Source organism: Mustela lutreola, chromosome 12 (genome assembly GCF_030435805.1).
Source record: "Mustela lutreola isolate mMusLut2 chromosome 12, mMusLut2.pri, whole genome shotgun sequence".
Lineage (NCBI taxonomy): Eukaryota > Metazoa > Chordata > Mammalia > Carnivora > Mustelidae > Mustela > Mustela lutreola.
In genome coordinates, this window is record NC_081301.1 from 49,500,444 (window position 1) to 49,520,804 (window position 20,361).

Genomic DNA, 20,361 nt, shown 5'->3' on the forward strand with positions numbered 1-20,361 from the left:
AATCAAAATATTATAGTCACTATCAAATTATTTCAATTTCAATATTTTAATATTCCAATTATATACAGTCTATATAGTAGCATAACCTATTTTCAATCCAATAGATTAAAAATGCTTCTACTCACCATTTTGGTTTGCATTTCTTTGAGTACTAGAAAAACTGGATATATTTTCATATTATTAATTATTGGAATTTCTTCTTGGAGATTGCCTACTCACTGCCTTTGGCCAATTTTCTTCTGGGAGATATGGTCTTTCCCTATTTGATTTACCTTACACATGGATGCCAATGTATAGTAATTAAACCAAAGTTAAAAAAATTCTATAATTAACATGTGATCAAAATAACAATTAAGCCACTAAACTCCAGTATATAGTCTTCATTTTTATCCAATCTAGGTAAGATAATATATTAATTCCATATTTGTGGAAGCCAGTTATTTTATACTCCTTTTGCCTCAGATATTCTTTTAGGAATGCAGCCTAAGTAAAAAACTATGTATATACACAAGGATATAGATAGCAAAGAACCAAGGGGAAAAAAAAACCCACAAGAGATTAAACAAACCACAATAAATGCATGCAATATGGTCATTCAAAATGATATGGCACAAAAATATTTGTTAGCATGGAAAAATGTCCAGAACACTAAAGGCAGACACAGGTTACAAAGAATATGTACAATACAAACTCATACTTGTTTTAATATAGTAAATGCAAACTTGTAGGAAAGATATACATACAGTGGTTAACAGACATTAAGCTGTGTATTATCATAACAACAAATAAAAATCAAGTACACTTTAACTTCTTAAAAGGTTCCCATCCAAATCTTATTCTCCAAGTTTATTATTTTTATTTTGTTTTAAATCCCAGTGTACTTAACATACAGTGTTCTATTAATTTCAGGTGTGTAATACAGTGATTCAACAACTCCATACATCACCCAGTGCTCATCACGGACAAGCGCCCTCCTTAATTCCCATCACCTATTTTAATAAATAATGATTCCTGGCCCTCTACTCTTAAGTTTTTTCTGGTATCTTACTAATAAATAAGAATTTCAGTCTTTACACTGACAATAAAACTCCCACACGTAGAAGAAACCTCACAGAAGTAAGCTTATTCTTCTCCAGAAATGAAGTTTTTAAAAGATTAAAATATGATTAAATGTTTAAGTAAACAGTGATTTGGCTCCCCTTCCAAAAAGGCTGTCCGATTTTTAAATTACAATACCTGATAACATCTTCATATAACATTCATCTTCATTAGTTTGCTGAATTAATTTTGAAAATGACTTTCACAAATGACTAATATACATATCTACTAATAATCACAAAAGATCAAATTGGAATACTAAAACTGAACCCAAACAGCAATCTAAAAAAATCCCTGCTACCTGTACTTCGGGGACAGATCCTTCCCATCATCAGGGGGCGGCTCCAGCGGCATGATGAATACCGTGTGCTCACTCTTCTGGGAATCATCTAGCTCTATCAATCTGGTATCTTCGGCTGAATCACAATCAACCTGAAAATAATTATTTTCTCCAATTAATCTGCATACAAGGAGTATCTAGTTTCGAAATTTTAAAATGTAAAAAAAATACCTTGTCAGTTTTCTCTGTGCCTTTATCAGGAAACAGCTAGAAAAGAAGAAAAGAATTCTTGGTGAAAATGTCTAATGTGAATTTATTAGAGATTATCTTAAATTCTTATTTTAAAAACTATCCTTTTTTTAATACTGAGCCGATAGGAAACACTTTATATATATTTGGGGGACCCTACACTGTCAGGTTACCATATAATATTTTTCTTATGGCTATTAGAATAGAAACTATTTATTTTAAATAGGTTTTTCATAAATCCTCTTCACAAGCAAAAAATGGCCAGTCACAAGGGGAATCTGGCTTCTCAAATAAAAAATTTCATTGTTATTAAAACCTTGTGTTACATATTGATATCATCTAAGCTTTCCTCTAACTGGATGATGTCAGACTATCAATTTTTAAGTAATCAAAACACTGAACAGTTTTAATCTTATCCCCAGAAGTCTACATCACATAAGTATAATGGGAGAAAATCATTAAAGTCCTCTAAGGAGACTACAAACATTATGTCATAATATTCTACCTTTTTTAGATATAATCTCAAATTTTACATACTATGGCTCACATAAACAAATCAGCCCCAAGATACACTTAGAAAAATAAAAACTCTATTAAAAATGAGAAAAAAAACTGTGAGTCATTAACGTGAAGAATCAACTTAAACTTCCTTACAATTGGTAAGTAAAACTTTTGATAGTCATATTTCCAAATGTGCTTCATTAAAATAAAAAATATGTATTTAGCAAAAGTATTTGGAAGGATTAAAACAAGGGAACAAAATGGCACATGTTGACTACCTTGCAAAAATGTATAATGTTTAAAATGTGTAACTGAATGAAGAGAAAACAGAAACCAAAACCCAAGACTCCATTACCCATAAAACTAAACGTTCTTAATGAACTACAAAATCTTACCTTACTTAGGTAAATAAAAAAGTAAGATTTAGGATTTTCAGTGAAATGTTCTTAGTATTTAACAGTTGCAAACTAAAGTGAGATTCAAGAAAAATTAGCTATGTATAGTGGAAACTAGGTATCATAAAGGAAAAGTATTCTTATATTAAGCCTAGAACTGGACACTTGCACACATGCACAAACCTAAACTGTCCCCCTCAGATCATCTGGACTAATAATAATGATGATTATACAGGCAGCCAAACTGTTAATGTTTTTTTCTTTAACATTTATATACAGGACAAACTTACCTTTTCTATGCAGTCATCAAAAAATGCCAATCCAGTATCTTTATCACTTACAAAACTACATTCTTCAATGAAACGAATAAATATCTGTGTTTTGGATAAATGAGTATAGAACTTTGTATAGGTACGATCTCGACTTTTTAAAAATCCTGAAAAAAAATTATAATTAAATTCAAAATTTAAAGTGGAACTAGATGTTAGACAAAATAGTATCTTAAACCTGTACATATTATATTATATTATTTTTACATATATCTACATTTATAGAAGCTTTCAGTAACCATATTCTAGTAACCATCACTCTTTCTGCCTGATTCAACCATAAAAATGTTAACTTAAACCACTAACCTTTTCACTTAAATCTGAACCTCCTATAAGGAGGTTGAAGAATGATAATGGTGGGAGTTGGAGAGAAGTTGGAATTATGTGCCCTAGGCTTCAGTGAATGAAACAGAGTGTCCCCGAAGTCAGTAGATGACTACAGTTAGCAGGGGAAAGGGTGGGGTAGCCACCCTTTCACTCTTTCTGCCTGATTCAACCATAAAAAAGTTAACTTAAACCACTAACCTTTTCACTTAAATCTGAACCTCCTATAAGGAACCTCTAGCCCTAAAGTTCTCAAGCAGAAATTTCTCTTTTATACTCTGCCTAGTCTTAAATAAGAAAGGTCAATGTCCTTATTCTGTAATGCCACCAGACAATTCCTATACTGGCTTGTAAAAATCTCTGCTCTGCCCCTGACAGTTCGTGTGACTTGGCTACCCCACCCTTTCCCCTGCTAACTGTAGTCATCTACTGACTTCGGGGACACTCTGTTTCATTCACTGAAGCCTAGGGCACATAATTCCAACTTCTCTCCAACTCCCACCATTATCATTCTTCAACATCCATAAGCATAAACCACCCAATATTTTAATGAGTTTTTAAGGCCTTGAATGCTAATGACCTATGGTCTAACCCACCTCAGTCACCAACTTCTACACAGTCACACACTCCCAGGACCTTTCTTGTTGGCATTCAAAACAATTCTGCCTCCTGAATCTAATTTACATATTAGATATAATTTGCTTACTTAAGTACTTCTACCAGGCATGGGGTGGGGGCTCTTTGAAATCTACAATCATTCATAACCTTTTACTTTCTCCCTAACCCTCCTGTCTTCACTTCTCTCCTTATCCAGTATTAATTCCAAGTCCAAGTCCATCATTTCAATTATTTTCTTGTCTACACTCTCAATTCTTATGTTCTTTTGTCTTTTTTGTCAAACTCACCCAGTAAACCTTAGCCCTGGAAGACTGTATTGCCTGCTTTCTCTAGACCTACACCAGTTTGGCTGAGTACAACTTGAAAGAGGAAAAAAACCAATTCTACAACTAGGCTGGCCAGAACCACTTATACCTTCATTGCTGACTAGCAACCCTATTAAATTTCTGGAATCAATGTAATTTCCCTTTACCATGTTTTCACAACTATTTCCAATTGTTTTTAAAGATTTTATTTATTTGACAGACAGAGATCACAAGTAGGCAGAGAGGCAGGCAGAGAGAGAGGAGGAAGCAGGCTCCCTGCTGAGCAGAAAGCCCAATGCGGGGCTCCATCCCAGGACCCTGGGATCATGACCCGAGCCGAAGACAAAGGCTTTAACCCACTGGAGCCACCCAGGCGCCCCTATTTCCAATTTTTTAATTCTCTCCTATCATGTTCTCTCTCCCATCTCTAATGATCACACCTTATAGGCAGAGAAAATGAAAATCATTAAGAGAATTGCCACCATTATCTCACTACAAAAATCTATGGCTTTCTACAGCTATCAGTTACTCCTTCCCTCTTTCTACAACGGCTGTGTCCCTCTTATCTAAGGCCAGGCCCACCATATGAGCCTGGGATTCCAGCCCTTTCAGTGTTCTCTGGACAATTTTCCATCTCAAGTCTCTCATTTTAAAAAACTTTCCTTAAAAAAATAATCAGATCCTTCCCCTTTCTGCTATTTCCCTTCTCAATAAATGGCATGGCCATCCATCCACTTGGTTGACAAAAATTACGAAGTTGCTCTTGACATCCCCATCTTATATCCCATATTCAATCTACCTCCTAAAAAACATCACTCTTCTACTCATACTACTATTAATTAAACCAGGTCACTTCCATAAGCACTCGGACCAATGCGATAACCAACTAAGTAGTAGATACATACTTTGGATGCCTCCAATTCAATCTCTGCAAAGAAGGCGAAGAAAAAAATGTTTTATTACTTCATCTTTTAAAAATGCAAACCTGGGGATGCCTGGGTGGCTCAGTAGTTTAAACTTCTGCCTTCAGCTCAGGTTGTGATCTCAGAGTCCTGGGATCGAGCCCCATAGCAGGCTCTCTGCTCAGCGGGGGGCCTGCTTCCTCCTCTCTCTCTGCCTGCTGCTCTGCCTACTTGTGATCGCTCCCTCTCTATGTCAAATAAATAAATAAAATCTTTAAAAAAAAAATGTAAACCTGGGCGCCTGTGTGGCTCAATGGGTTAAAGCCTCTGCCTTCGGCTCAGGTCATGATCCCAGGGTCCTGGGATCGAGCCCCGCATCAGGCTGTCTCCTTGGAGGGAGCCTGCTAACTCCTCTCTCTCTCTGCCTGCCTCTCTGTCGAATAAATAAATAAAATCTTCAAAAAATTAAAAAAAATAAAATAAAAATGAAAATCTGATCCTATTACCTACTTAAAGATACTTCACTGGCTTCCAATTACTCTTAAAGACAGAAACCTTTCACTGGTCCTAAAAGATCCTACGTTTTGGCTCACATCCACCATTTTCAAGCATGTTTTTGAGCCACTTTTCCCTCCAGCCTTTCTTTGGTGCACAAGCTGCGGTCCTCACTCCATCCCCTTGAGATACTAATTAGTTGAGAAATGCTTAAGTAAAATAGAAATAAATTATTCTTCACAAGTAGTAACAAAAAGTCCTTTTTCTTCTCCTAGTGGATCCAGGCGATGATGAGCAAAGGCTAATAAAATAATTTAATGGGGGCGCCTGGGTGGCTCAGTGGGTTAAAGCCTCTGCCTTCAGCTCAGGTCATGATCTCAGGGTCCTGGGATCGAGCCCCGCATCGGGCTCTCTGCTCAGCTGGGAGCCTGCTTCCTCCTCTCTCTCTGCCTGCCTCTCTGCCTACTTGTGATTTCTGTCTATCAAATAAATAAATAAATAAAATCTTAGAAAAAAAAGAATTTAATGAAAGACTGATGTCGGGTAGGGGGCACGTGGGTGGCTCAGTTGCTAAGTGCCTGCCTCAGGCTCGGGTCATGATCCCAGGGGTCTGGGATCAAGCCCCATGTCGGGCTCCCTGCTTGGTGGGAAACCTGTCCTCCCTCTCCCACTCCCCCTGCTTGTGTTCCTTCTCTCGCTGTGTCTCTGTCAAAAAAATAAATAAAATCTTTAAAAAATGAAAAGAAAAGAAAAGAAAGGCTGTTGGGGAACTATAATGCATGAAATGAGGCTGACAACACTTAAAACACACTGTCAATCCTAGGAGCACTAAAAACAGGACAGCCAGACATGCATGTGGGTTGCAACTGGAAGTAGTAAACACCATGTGTTTTGAATATTGGCACTACTTGCCAAGAAAACTGAATCTGAATCTAATCAAGCTCTAGAGCAGTACTACTTAATTCAGTAACCACCACCCACATGTGACAACTGAGCACCTGAAATGTAACTGGTCCAAACTGAGATGTGCTATAAATATAAAACACAGGCTGATTTCAAAGCCTTAGTATAAAAAAAATGTAAAATATTTCATTAAAATTTTATTTTTTAAAAGGTTTTATTTACTCTTCAGAAAGAGAGAGAAAGGGCATAAGCAGGTGGGAGCAGCAGAGGGAGAAGCAGGTTCTTTGCTGAGCAAGGAGCCTAATGTAGGACTTGATCCCAGGACCCTGGATCATGACCTGAACTGAGCCACCCAGATGTCTCTTTTATTTTTTTCATTAAAATTTCAAAAATGTAATTACATTCTGAAATCCCATTTGGGATATTTTAAGTTACAAAAATATACTATGAAAATTAATTTTCCTTATTGCTTTTTTAAAAATTATAGCTACTAGAAAATTTTAAATTATATGTATGGCTTACATTACATTTCTATTGGACAATGTGTTCTTAATCCACCCACAAGTTTACAGGAAATACACGTAATGGAAGAAACATTATACAGTGCCAGAGGGACACGATCAGCCAAAAGCACATACCATACATATCTAGGAAATTCTAAAGGATAATTCAAAGTTTATGGGTGAAATGATGTCATATATGGGGAAAAAAAGGGAAGAAGGATGAAACAAAAATGGCAAAATGTTGATTGCTACTGCTGCTGAAGTTGGAAAGTGCTACATGAGAGTACATTATTCTATTTTCATACATGTTGCAAAAGTCCCCCTGATAAAAAGTTAATCCAAAACCCACAAGTAATTCCTATGCATTTTTCAGGCCCAAGTTCATTTGGTACTTCTTCAGGGAACCTTTCCCTGACCTAGCACTCTCAAAGGAATAGCCAATGTTCCTTTACAATACAATTAGTAAAATGTAATTAGTATTTCCGTTACTGTCTAATTATCTATAGCCCTCACTACTCTAAATACTATTCTGTTAACAACAAAAATCTTAGGCCTAAGATACTAATGCAATATCTTTCTAAATTCCATTAGTAATGCCACTCTCCCCCAGAGAGAGGGAGGGGGAGAGAGAGAAAGAATATGTATGAATTAGTGACCTACTACTGCCTATTAGGAAACCTGTATTTTAAGTCTGGCACTTCAGACTACCCATTATCTGACCCCTAATCTTATTTTCAGCCTTGTATTTCACAACACCACTAAAACTCCTCACGTTGGTCAAACTGTATATAACATGCTGTCATGGGCTGAACCCCATAATACTGTCCCCCCAAAATTCTTTTTTTTTAAAGATTTTATTTATTTATTTGATAGAGATTACAAGCAGGCGGAGAGGTAGGAAGAGAGAGAGAGGAAGGGAAGCAGCTCCCTGCCAAGCAGAGAGCTGGACACGGGGCTCAATCCCAAGACCCCGGGATCATGACCTGAGCTGGAGGCAGTGGCTTTAACCCACTGAGCCACCGAGGTGTTCCACCCCCCAAAATTCTTATGCTGAAGTCCTAACTCTTGGTATTTTAGAATTTACTGTATTTGCAGATAAGATCTTTAAAGAAGTAATTAAGTCAAAATGAAGTAATTAGGATGGGCTCTAATCCAATGATTAATGTTTATAAGTGAAATCTGGGGGAACCTCAGTGGCTCAGTCAGTTAAGCAACCAACTTTTACTTCATCTCTTACTTCATCTTACTTCACCCTCTTACATGATCTCAGAATCATGGGACTGAGCCCCACGATGGGCTCTGCACTCAGCACGGAGTCTATTTGAGATTCTCTCCCTCCCTCTGCCCCTCCCCACATCCCTCTACACTCTCCCTCTCTTTCTCTAATGAATAAGTAAATCTTAAAAAAAATAATAAAATAAAAGTAGAAATCTGGATACAGATTCACCCAGAAGGAAGACCACGTGAAGACACAGGAAGAAGACAGCTATCTTTACAAACCAAGGAGAGAAGCCTCAGTGGAAACCAATCCTGCCAACATGTTGACCTTGGACTTTAGCTTCTAGAATTGCAAGAAAATAAATTTCTGTTCTTTAAGCCACCCAATCTATGGCACTGTGTTACGGCAGCCATGACAAACTAATACACATGCCTTACACATCTGTACTTGAGGTTTCTTCCATTCTGTCATTATCACTAGTGGTAACAGCTGTTACCATGAGTACTGTAATTTTACTAGTTGCTTCATATACATCTAATCCTCACAACCATTCATGAAGTAGGTGTCATCCTCATTTTATTCATGAAAAAACAAAACCTCAAAAAGGCTTAATAAATAGCAAAGGAAAAATTCCATTCAGATTTGGCTTTTAATACATATGTTTTTATTTTTTAAAGATTTTATTTACTTATTTGAGAGAGAAGGAGCACAGGAGGGAGGGGCAGAGAGAGAAGCAGACTACCTGCTGAGCAGGTAGCCCAAGACACAGGGCTCAATCCCAGGACACTCAGATCATGACCTGAGCAGAAGGCAGACACTTAACCAACTGAGCAACCCAGGCACCCCTAAAGCATACTGTTTTTTTAGAAAGTCTTTCCTGAAAAGCTCCATTAATCTAAATTCTACCCATTTCCTCAAAGTTACACTCTTTTTCCATGAAGTCTTCTGAAATAGTCATTTGGGAAACATGCTCCCTTTTTCTAAATTTGGGAACTTCCCAGTGAATTATTAATTGTGCAAAATCTGTTTTCTTGAGTATCTGTTCCATTTTAGAAAGAATTTTAGATTTATTTTGCATTTAGTATCCCACAGAGCTAGATTTTAACACTTCTTTATAATCCCTATCTAATAACTAGTCAGACTTGGTAAGTGATAACTAAATATTCAAGAGATACATTATCCTGAAGCTGCGATGATAAAAGTCGAAACGATTATGAGAAAAGTGGAGTCTTTTTTAAAGTAAGTAGTGGTTAAAAGTATAGAAATAGAAAATAATTTTCATATGAATATTACTGTATTTGTAAGATTGCTACCACATAGAAGAATAGCTGAATTACAACAAAAATCTTGATAATTCCCTAAAATAGCAAACACTCAGAAAGATGAGTATAGTGTTTTCCCCTGAAACAAAGCTATATTTTTCAAAACTTCTAAACACTTGTGGCCTTATTCCAAAAACTAACTGTTAGGGAATATTATAAAGCCAAGAATGTATAAATCAAAGAATTATGCAAAACTGAGGAACCATCTAAAAGCAAATTGCCAGGTATGTTCTACTAAGATAACTAGCTATCTAGTAAATACAAGCAACATCTTTGACTTTTCATAATTAAAGATCTCCGCTTTCAGATTTCTCAGGAAAAATTAGAGTATAATGGAATTCTTCATAGAGCTAGATCACAACCCAAAATTTCCCTGTATTTTAATATACATTTCTAAGAACTTACATAGTGAATATTTTGGGGGGAGCAATACCAAATAGAAAGTGTTTTTCATTTCAATGAAAAGTTAACTATATTTTCAATGCCACTCACCCTGTCGGTCAAACAATGAATCAACAGCTGTGGCTTTATTTGAAGGAGCCTCTGTGATTGGCCTGAGATATGTTCTATATCCTTTTAAAATAGATGCCATAAAATGCAAAAATGCCTCTTGAATTTCCATCTCAAGCTGTGTTGTTTTCTTTTGCCAGGAGAAATCTGCTTCGATTGGAGTCATCTCTATCGCTGAACCTTCTTGAGTCTTTCGGTGAACTGACATATCCAGAGAAGATGGCATTAATATATGATATTAGACAAGTAATGATTAAACAATTAAGAAAATTGTCAAAAAACCCCGTGACTTCCTGAAATTCCTCTCTTCACTAATATAAAGGGATCACCGGCAGGAACTCACAAGGAGGCTCAAGCAGACAGGACACAAAGAACATACTTAAAAAAATCATCAACCACAATAGTAATGTCTTAGTGCTGAAATTTTGTTTTGTAATGAGATTCCTTTTAAGGAGAGCAAAATTATGTTTAAATTTAAGAATTTCCTTATATTCTTTCATTAAAAATATTCCTTTCCTTCACATTTACCTGAAGACAGCTGAGGATACAACTTCTTCAGGGTACTAAGCAGATTTTTGCATGGCTTTTTGGGAAGCTGCTTCCAGTTCATGTTCTTCTTTTCATCTGATCTATTAATAAAAACACAATTAATAAAATCTGTTATAATCTTTTTACTTAGCAAAACTCTTACATCAAACTAAAAATGAAAATGGACAGGCTATTTTTGCTCAAATTACAACTGACATGGACAGTCTGAATAAATGGTTTTCAAGGAAGTTCCCTTTACATCTCAAACAACCTCAATCAAATTTGGTCATCTCATTCTAATGCTCTAACACATTTTCAAGGCTGGAGCTATGAATTCAACACCAATCTTGCTTCAAAAGTTACATTTTAGAACTATAATATTTTAAGTGACAAACTTCACTAATACTTCAAACTACTGATTCGACGCAAATCTCAATAAATATCAGAGAGTAATATGTAGAGCAACTATATTTCAAATAGCATTTAAGGAAAAAAACTTGGAAGTTCAAAAGAATACTTCTAAATAATGCATGAGTCAAAATAGTTTAATAGAAATAAGAAATATTTAAAACTCTACAAAGATGGTATGCCGGGGTGACTCAGTTGGCTGAGTGACTGACTTGGTTTTGGCTCAGGTTGTGACCTCAGGGACAGAGGCCCACGTCAGGCTCCATAGTCTGTGTGGAGTCTGTTTGAGAGTCTTTCTCCCCCTCTCCTCCTCATGCTCTCTCAATCTTTCTCTTTAAAATAAATAAATAAATATTCTGGGGGGGGGGAACACCTCTACAAAGATGAAAACCTGGGGCACCTGGGTGGCTCAGTGGGTTAAGCCGCTGCCTTTGGCTCGGCTTGGGTCATGATCTTGGGGTCCTGGGATCGAGCCCCGCATCGGGCTCTCTGCTCAGCGGGGAGCCTGCTTCCCTCTCTCTCTCTCTGCCTGCCTGCCTCTCCGTCTACTTGTGATTTCTCTCTGTCAAATAAATAAATAAAATCTTTAAAAAAAAAAAAAAAGATGAAAACCTATGTATTAACCACAGGTCACAGCTAACACTATATACATCATCAAGCCAATCTTATTTATGAGCACAAAGCAAACATTTAAAATTTTTTAGAAAATTTAATCTGCTAGGATATAAAGAGTAAGATGGTATTTATTTCAGGAATGTAAAGATTATTCACTACTGATTTTATAATGTTATTTACCGCACAGAAAACAAAGGAGAAACAATCAGTTTCATTTCAGAAAGAATTTTAGATTTATTTTGCATTTAGTATCCCAAAGAGCTAGATTTTAACACTTCTTTATAATAGTTGTACAAAAGTATGATATTCAACACCTATTTAAGAGGTTTTTTAAAATCACTATGTAGAAGTAGAAGGAAAGTTCCTTAATTTATTAGTAAGCAATCAAAACCCTAGAGTGGGGCTAGCAAACCTTTTCTCTAAAGGGTCAGATGTTAAGTATTTTATGATTTGAGGATCATACAGCCTCTGTCACAACTTGTCAAATGTAGCATTATAGCATGAAGGCAGCCTCAAAGAATATGTAAATGAATGAGTTTTGTAATTTTATCTACAAAAACAGGCTATGGCCAAATGTCAATTCTTGCTTAAAGCCACAGTCATACTTAATGATGGAGTGCTCAAAGCATTCCCCTTAAAATTAGGAGTACGACAAGATACCAGCTATGACTACACTATTCGATCCTAGCCAGAGAATTAAGGTAAGAATCTAAAAATATATAAGGATTATACATGATGTGATTGTTTATAGCCAGAAAATATAAGAGAATTTAAAAAATTGAATTAAGTCACTGTGCAGGCTACCTGAAAACCAAACAGCATTCTATAGTGTAGCAACAAATAGAAAATGTAATTTAAAATATCATTGATTAAAAAATATATATCTTTTATAGTACAATAAAAACCACACAATACTTAGGAATAAGTAAGTCTAGGGCACCTGGGTAGCTCAGTGGGTTAAAGACCTTGCCTTCAGCTCAGGTCATCATCTCAGGGTCCTGGGATCAAGCCCCCAGTTGGGCTCTCTGCTCAGCAGGGAGCCTCTTCCCCCCCACCCTCTCTGCCTACTAGAGATCTCTGTCTGACAAATAAATAAATAAAATCTTTTTTAAAAAAAGGAATAAATAAGTCTAACAGAAGATGTTCATGGTCTTTATGGAGAAAATGGCAAAGTTTATTTTTTAAAAATGTAGAAAGATCTACGAAGAAAAATACTATACACATGGGTAAGAAGACCAAATCAAAAAGAAGTCATTTGCCCCCAAGTTAATCTATAAATTCAATAGATTTCTAACCAAAATCACAGCGTGACTTTGCATGGAACTTAACAATATATCAAAAGTTATACAGAAAAGCAAAGGACTAAATAGAGTCAAAACAATTTTAAAGAACAAGGGAAAAGAAAGGGACCTGTCATCTCACAATACACCTTTTTTTTAAAAAAAAAAAACATTATTGAGATATAATTCACACACGATTCACCCATCTGAAACGTGCAACTTGATTTTTTTTTTTTTTTGGATATTCACAGGGCTGTTTAACAATCCACAATTTTAGAATATGTCCATCACCTCAAAAAAGAAACCCTGCACCCCCCACCTCAGTCATTAACTTCCAATTCTCTCATCTTCCTATTCCTCACTAATCTACTTTCTCTGTCTACAGATCTGCCTTGGACATTTAGTATAAATGTGATAATCTAAGCTCTTAGCACAGTGACTTCAAGGTTCATTCATGTTTTAGACAACCTAATTTTTTTAAAAGACTTTATTTATTTGACGGAGAGAGAGCACATGCTCCAGTACTGGAAGTGGAAGGCAGAGGGAGAGGGAGAAGCAGGCTTCCCGCTGAGCAGGGAGTGCAACTCGGGGGCTCAATCCCAGGACTCTGAGATCATGACCTGAGCTGAAGGCAGAGGCTTAACGGACTGAGCCACCCAGGCGTCCCTTAGACAAGCTGACTTAAAAGCCAGTAAGACAGTATTATACTAGCAAGAGGCTAAAACAGACCAAAGGAACAGAATAATAAGCATATTATAAATATAAAATTGATTTGCAAATTAATATATAATAAAGAATTGTAAAATATAAAATATGTATAAATATAAAAATTTATATGCAACGGTGCTGACACTAAAGACCACTGGGAAGAGATAAACTGGTTACCCAATATACAGTGCTATGTGAGAATTACTGGGTGGCTCAGTTGGTTAAGCAGCTGCCTCAGCTCAGGTCATCATCCCAGCGTCATGGGATGGAGTCCCACATTGGGCTCCTTGCTCCGCAGGGAGCCTGCTTCTCCCTCTGACTCTGCCTGCCACTCTGTCTGCCTGTGCTCGCTCTCACTTGCTCTCTCTCTGACAAATAAATAAATAAAATCTTTAAAAAAAATTTAAAAAAAAGAAAAATGAAATTGTACTTCTATGTTATACCATACAGTAATATTAAGTTCAACTGAATTAAGGCCCTAAGTGAGAAAGGCAAAACTTTACAAATTTAAGAATATCCACAATAGGGGTGCCTGGCTGCTCAGCTGGTAAAGCATGTGACTCTTGATCTCATAGTTGTGAGTTCGAACCCCTGGTGTGGAGTTTACTTAAAATGAAAAACAAAAAAGAAAGAAAAAGAACATCCAGAAAAATATTTCATGACCTCAAGGCAGAGGATATCATATACAATTAATAAGAAGACATTGATAAATTTGATCAACTAAAATAAGCTTCTGTTCATCAAAACACACAAAAGAATGTAAATACAAGTCACAGTGTGGGAGAAGCTATTTGCAAAGCATGTAACAGACCAAGAATTAACCAGATTATATAAAGAACTGATACAAATCAAAAGAAGAAGACTCTAATAGAAAAATGAACAACAAAAAAATACACTAATTCACAGAAAGGAACATCAAAGGGCAAAAAGAAATTAAAATGCCCCATCTGCAGAGTGCCTGGGTGGCTCAGTCGGTTGGGCATGTGCCTTCAGCTCAGGTCATGATCTCAGGGTCCTAGGATTGAGCCCAATACCGCACTCCCTGTTCAGTGGAAAGCCTGCTTCTCCCTCCCCCTCTCCCTCTGCCTTCTGCTCCCCCTACTTGTGCACTTACACACTCTTGGTCAAATAAATAAAATCTTAAAAAAAAAAAAAAAATCTAAAAAAATAAAGTAAAATGCCCCATTTGGTACTAATTGGGAAATATGAATTAAACGCACAATGAGATCCCATTACCATCAAATTAGCAAAAATTTTAAAGTCTGACCATAACAAGTATTAGCGAAGAACAGAATAAAGAGAATCCCCATTTGCTTCCAAAGAGGAGGTAAACTTAGAAGACTAAAATGACATTAGCTATGTCTACAAAGCAACATTAGCTCTTCTACATAAATATTTCAGGGGAATCCCTGCCCACAGACTCAAAAATATGCACAATAATGATCAGAGAAGCCTTGTTCAAAATTACAAAAAACGCAGGTACAACCTAAATATCTAGCAACACTGATAAGCCCTAAAAATGAAATAGAGCTACATGTATCAACACAAATAAACCTCACAAAGAATGCCAAGTAAAAAAGCAAGTCACAGGAAACTATACAAACACAAAATTTTTAAAACATGCAAAACAAAACATCATTTAAACTAATACATGTATAACAAATGTTTCTAAAACACATGGAAACAACATGGAAATGATAAGGATAAACCCCCAAATCAAGGTTAACAGTCAACCAGGAGCAAGATATGTTGCAGAAGACTATCCAGGGTTTCAAATTCACTGGCAATATTCTATGCCTTAATTTGTGTGATGGACACATGGGAGCTATTTACATTATTCTTTATAATTCTTGGGTATCTAGAACATTTCATAATTATTTAAGTATAATTGAGTTCAATTATAAAAGAGTTCAAAGTTATTTTAGAAAACAGTTTTTGATAAACAGAATGTTACAGAAGAATCTCCATATTATTTTATTCAGAATAGTAATGAAAGTAAGGCAAGTATCTTGAGTTACAGCTCTATAAGTAATCATTTCCAAAAGCACCACAATGTATACAACCTTGAAATAACTGTTTTTCAGGGACAGCAGCTGGAAAATAACAAAATGTGTGCTACAGGAAATATCTGGTGGTTCTTTACTTCAAGGCTCTAGGTTGAAGTATACATAGTAAAGAGCTACCATAATTATACAGTTTCAAAAGTAAATGGTAGATCCATTTCAAAAACATTTTAAGTGATAGCAAATGCTTCCTTCCTTCATCTATTCCTTTGGTTCTCTTTGGAGTATTTTGCCAACCTCCTCTACTATTGTTACCACTGAAGTCTCAGAACAGTTCTCACTCTATTTATTTTCTGCCAATCTCAAACAGTAAAGAATAAAAATACTCCAGGATCTGGAGTTCGGCACCAACACAGGAATTTTCAACACGTACTGCCTTTTCCCACTTTTTTCCCTGGGGGGTGGGCAGGAAGAGATTGGCTCTTGAGCACTGACCCAGAGCTGCTTTTATTAATGTCATACTCTTGTCTCTGAATCCTCAGTTATACCACTGCTATACATTTTATCACCTCCAGTAAATACAAAGTGTGACTGATTTTTAATAAAAATTTCTCTGCAATAAGGGGCACCTGGGTAGCTCAGTCAACTAAGCATCTGCCTTCGGCTCAGGTCATGATCCCAGGGTTCTGGGGTCAAGCCCCACATCCAGTTCCCTGTCTTCTGCTCCTCCCCATCCTTCTCCTCACTCATGCTCTCTCTCTCTCTCTCTAATAAATAACTGAAATCTTTTTTAAAATTACTCTGCAATTGTGGCACCTGGGTGGCTCAGTGGGTTAAGCCACTGCCTTCGGCTCAGGTCATGATCTCAGGGTCCTGGGATCGAGTCCTGCATCCGGCTCTCTGCTCGGCGGGGAGCCTGCTTCCTCCTCTCTCTCTCTCTGCCTGCCTCTATGCCTACTTGTGATCTCTCTCTGTCAAATAAATAAGTAAAATCTTTAAAAATAAATAAATAAATAAAATAAAGTAAAATTACTCTGCAATAAAACAGCCCTAAAATATTCAAATCTTGACAAGTAAGGAAATGGCATAATATCACCCTATATTCTAACTAAATTTAAACAGATGAACTCATTTTTTCATAGCTTATAAATGGATTTTGAATTATACTTAGAAAGCATATCTTCTCTTGAGCTCTGAAAGCAGTGTTTAACCTTCTTTTTCAAATCCATATTCTCTTTAGACAAATATAAATATTTTCTGCCAACTGCCAACATTATTATTAAAATATAAACTAATGTTTAACATGTTCTTTTCCAAACTTTCCAGGATTCTGATAGCTGCCCTCATTGAGAATTACTGTATTAAAGATGAAAACTTACTAAAAACGTCAAAAATAGCATATTTCTAGATGCTTTCAATGAACTGTAAACCACAGATGGGAGAAAATATAAATGGGAGATAATATAAAAAGAATCAACTTACATATACAACATGTTTGTATCCAAGTCAATGCAAACAACATCTTGTGGTGGGTCATGAAGATCAAAATACCTCGAGTCAACTCCAACTATAAATGGTAAAGGTGCACTAAGGACTGCCGCCAGAGAAAGAGGACAAAGGGGAATATATGGGCATTGCCACTGAAATGGAAAGATCATCTGGGAAAAATTAAAAATTAAAAAATTAACCAAATTTGAAATCTGCAACATAAAGTATGTAATTAACTAATATTACTCAAAAGGGACCATTAAAAAAGCAGGGAAGTGTAGCTGCTTTTACCTTCCACTTCATTCCAAAAGCTAAAGGACTATAAAATATACTAAGCAATACTATGAAATCTTCAAGCATGACAATTATCACAAGCACAATAAAAACACTAACAGTTCTTTGCATGTTAATTCTTCTAACGCCATATAAAACCCACAGCTACATTTTTTGGAAAAAGTCACAGCAGAGAGAGAGCACTGCCCCCCAAAATTATAAAACAAACTCATGATCTTTAACTCTTATGCATTTCATCCCTCTATTAATTCTCAAAATAACCTTTGACTAAAATCCAACTAAGAATTCCGAGGGCTGAAAATAATTAAAATGATTCTCTTAAAAATATTAATAGTCAACTGAAAATTTCAGTAAAAAATTTCCTAACTGTTCAAATAAACACAAAATGATCCAACTTCAATGAAGCATGGCATCTTAAAAAATACTAGTCAATACAAAACATACCTCAAGAATCTTTACAAAGCTCTACCTTGTGTCATGTGCTTTTAAAACAAAAAAGACAAGTTCTGATAAATTAAAAAACAGACTATAATTTTAATTATCAGCTAATATGAAAATTCTAATCACCAATGAAATTTTTCCTCTACTATAAAAAATACTTGTTATACTTTATTCATCATCACTCACCCCAAAGAAATGCCTATAGCATTTATTACATCTGCCAGCTTTCCAAATATTTCTTTGGGATGGGATTTTGCCTTCATTTATTTACTTAGCAAATATTTCAGCACTTAGTATGAGCCAAGCACTGTTCTAGATGGTGCTATAACAGTGAATAAAATAAAGATCGCTGCCCTCCTGAGGTTTATAGTTCAGCAAAAGTCAGCAAAGTTTTATGTAAAAGAAAGACAGAAAATATTTTAGGCCTTCTGAGCCATACTGTCTCTCACAAATATTTAACTTTGTCTCCATTAATGAAAGCACTCATAGGCAGTATGTAAATAAATGGCCTATGTTCCAGTAAAACTTCATATACAAAAACGGATGGCAAGCAGGATTTGACCACTGGGCCACAGTTTACCACCACCCGGTCTAGCAGAAAGAGGAGGAAAATTAACAGAGTACACAATAATACATACATCCTATCATGAAGCACTAAGTGCTACTGAAAAAGAAAAAGGAAAGCCAAGTGAAGGAGATGAGAGTTCAGAATAGGAAACAGGAGAGCAGGCTGTATTATTAAATAGGCAAAACAGGCAGACTTCATTAAGAAAGTGACAACTGAGCCTAAACCTGAAGGAGGTATCTAGGAGAAGAGTGCTTTTGAGAGAAGGAACAGCTACAGCAAAGGCCTTATGGTGTGGGGCCTGTCTAATATGCTTCAGGAGAAGCTTGTGTGCTGGAGCAGAGCAGAGCAAGGCAACAGAGTAGCAGGAATCATCAGAGGACAGGCAGGCAGACAGAGCCACTCCTACAGGACGTTGCAAGGACTTCAGATATCTACAGTGAAAACTATCTTCCATTCAACAAAAGGTACATTACACCCGCAACTATGTAAAAAATTTTAAAAACAAAACAAACAGGAAAATGTGGCACCCTTTGACTTTTACTGCTCAATCAAAAATAGGGTCCTTTTTACAAAACTACCCATTGATTCCATCAATGTTTGTTATGGGCTTCCATTAATTCTGGTGTTCATTCTCCTTCTGAAGAATTTATCCTGTCATCATTCCTTTCCATTTTTTCTTCTTTAAATGGTAAACTGCCAATCTTCCTTTATCAAAGGTTTTGCATGCAATTCAGGCAAGTTCTCCAACAATTGCCAAATCCTCATTTATCAATGGTTTTGCATGCATTTCAGAAGTTCTCCAACATTGGTTACACAAATTTCATGCAATCTTGCATTTTACATGGATTTCCCATTATATAGTACAATTGTTCCACCTGCTCTTGCACTGTATTGCTGAAATCGAGAGACTGGGCCACAAAGATTCTGCCCAACGAACGTAGGTAAACACTGATGTTTTACAGGAAGGAGTGGAAACTTTCTAAAACTCTTCAATTTATTAACAAATGCACATTCTAATGGCATTCGCTTTCAAATGCAACTGCGGAAGTTTGAAAAATTAATACACAACAAAGATCTCTGCTCCCCATAAACTATCTCACACATTGGTTACTTCAGTTTTTACTCATAGTAGCATTTCCCCGACCAAATTAAGATCGTGGAAACATACCCCAGTTGTTGATTTAACAGGTATTTATTGAGTGCTCACTTACTCCATGCTATGAAGCTGTGATTAGAGCTGAGGACACAAGGATAATAAAGAGATAGGTCTTTATTTCCATAAGAGTTACATTCTTAAAATGGGGAAGGGAAGACAGGAGAGTCAGCTATTTTAAATTAAACATATAATGAAAAATAAAGTTGGAGAAATGGAACATCCAAAATTCTATACAATGATCTATAAAGCCCTACATGATCAGACACCTAATTCCAATGGGAAATCATCAAAAAACAGAGGAAGACTTGATTTAATTTTATCTACATTTTACATAAGAGCTAAGCATTTGTACATTATCCTATTTCACAATCATTTAGAATGTTACAGGCTCGGGGCACCTGGGTGGCTCAGTGGGTTAAAGCCTCTGCCTTCAGCTCGGGTCATGATCCCAGGGTCCTGGGATCAAGCCTCGCTTCCCCCTGTCTCTCTGCCTGCCTCTCTGCCTACTTGTGATCTCTGTCAAGTAAATAAATAAAATAGTTAAAAAATAAAAATAAAAAATAGAATGTTACAGGCTCACAATTAATCTGATTAAAAGTTAAAACAGGGAGTAGTATATAATTCATATGTATAATTTCAGGGCAAATGAAACTGGCCAGAGCCTCTTATTTAAAATAGAAAGCTTTAATTCATGAGTTTTTGTTATAAAATCGTATAGATTCTCTGAAGTACTCTAACATATGAAAAATCAGAAACTGAAATTTTCTCTCATATAGAAATCATTTTTTTTCTTCTTTATACTTACTATTTCCCTTTGCCACTTCTATTATATTTACGTTAAACATTACCTGGCAATTTCAAAGTTGCTTTCATTGAAGGAAATTTCCCTTTAGAGTAAATACTCTGTCAGTTACTCAGT

The 20,361-nt window shown here is 36.1% G+C and overlaps 1 protein-coding gene across 3 annotated transcripts in view; it reads right to left on the bottom strand.

The window, feature by feature from the left end:
• DENND4C (DENN domain containing 4C) overlaps window positions 1–20,361 on the bottom strand; it is a 142,222-nt gene that overhangs the window by 52,802 nt on the left and 69,059 nt on the right. For all 3 annotated transcript variants that reach the window (XM_059143124.1, XM_059143123.1, XM_059143121.1), the window contains exons 10-15: window positions 16,978–17,153; window positions 10,482–10,582; window positions 9,936–10,154; window positions 2,814–2,959; window positions 1,610–1,645; window positions 1,400–1,530 (exon numbers count right to left, since the gene is read on the bottom strand). In XM_059143124.1, the coding sequence (XP_058999107.1) occupies window positions 1,400–1,530; window positions 1,610–1,645; window positions 2,814–2,959; window positions 9,936–10,154; window positions 10,482–10,582; window positions 16,978–17,153 (809 nt within the window). The remainder of the gene's footprint in view (window positions 1–1,399; window positions 1,531–1,609; window positions 1,646–2,813; window positions 2,960–9,935; window positions 10,155–10,481; window positions 10,583–16,977; window positions 17,154–20,361) is intronic.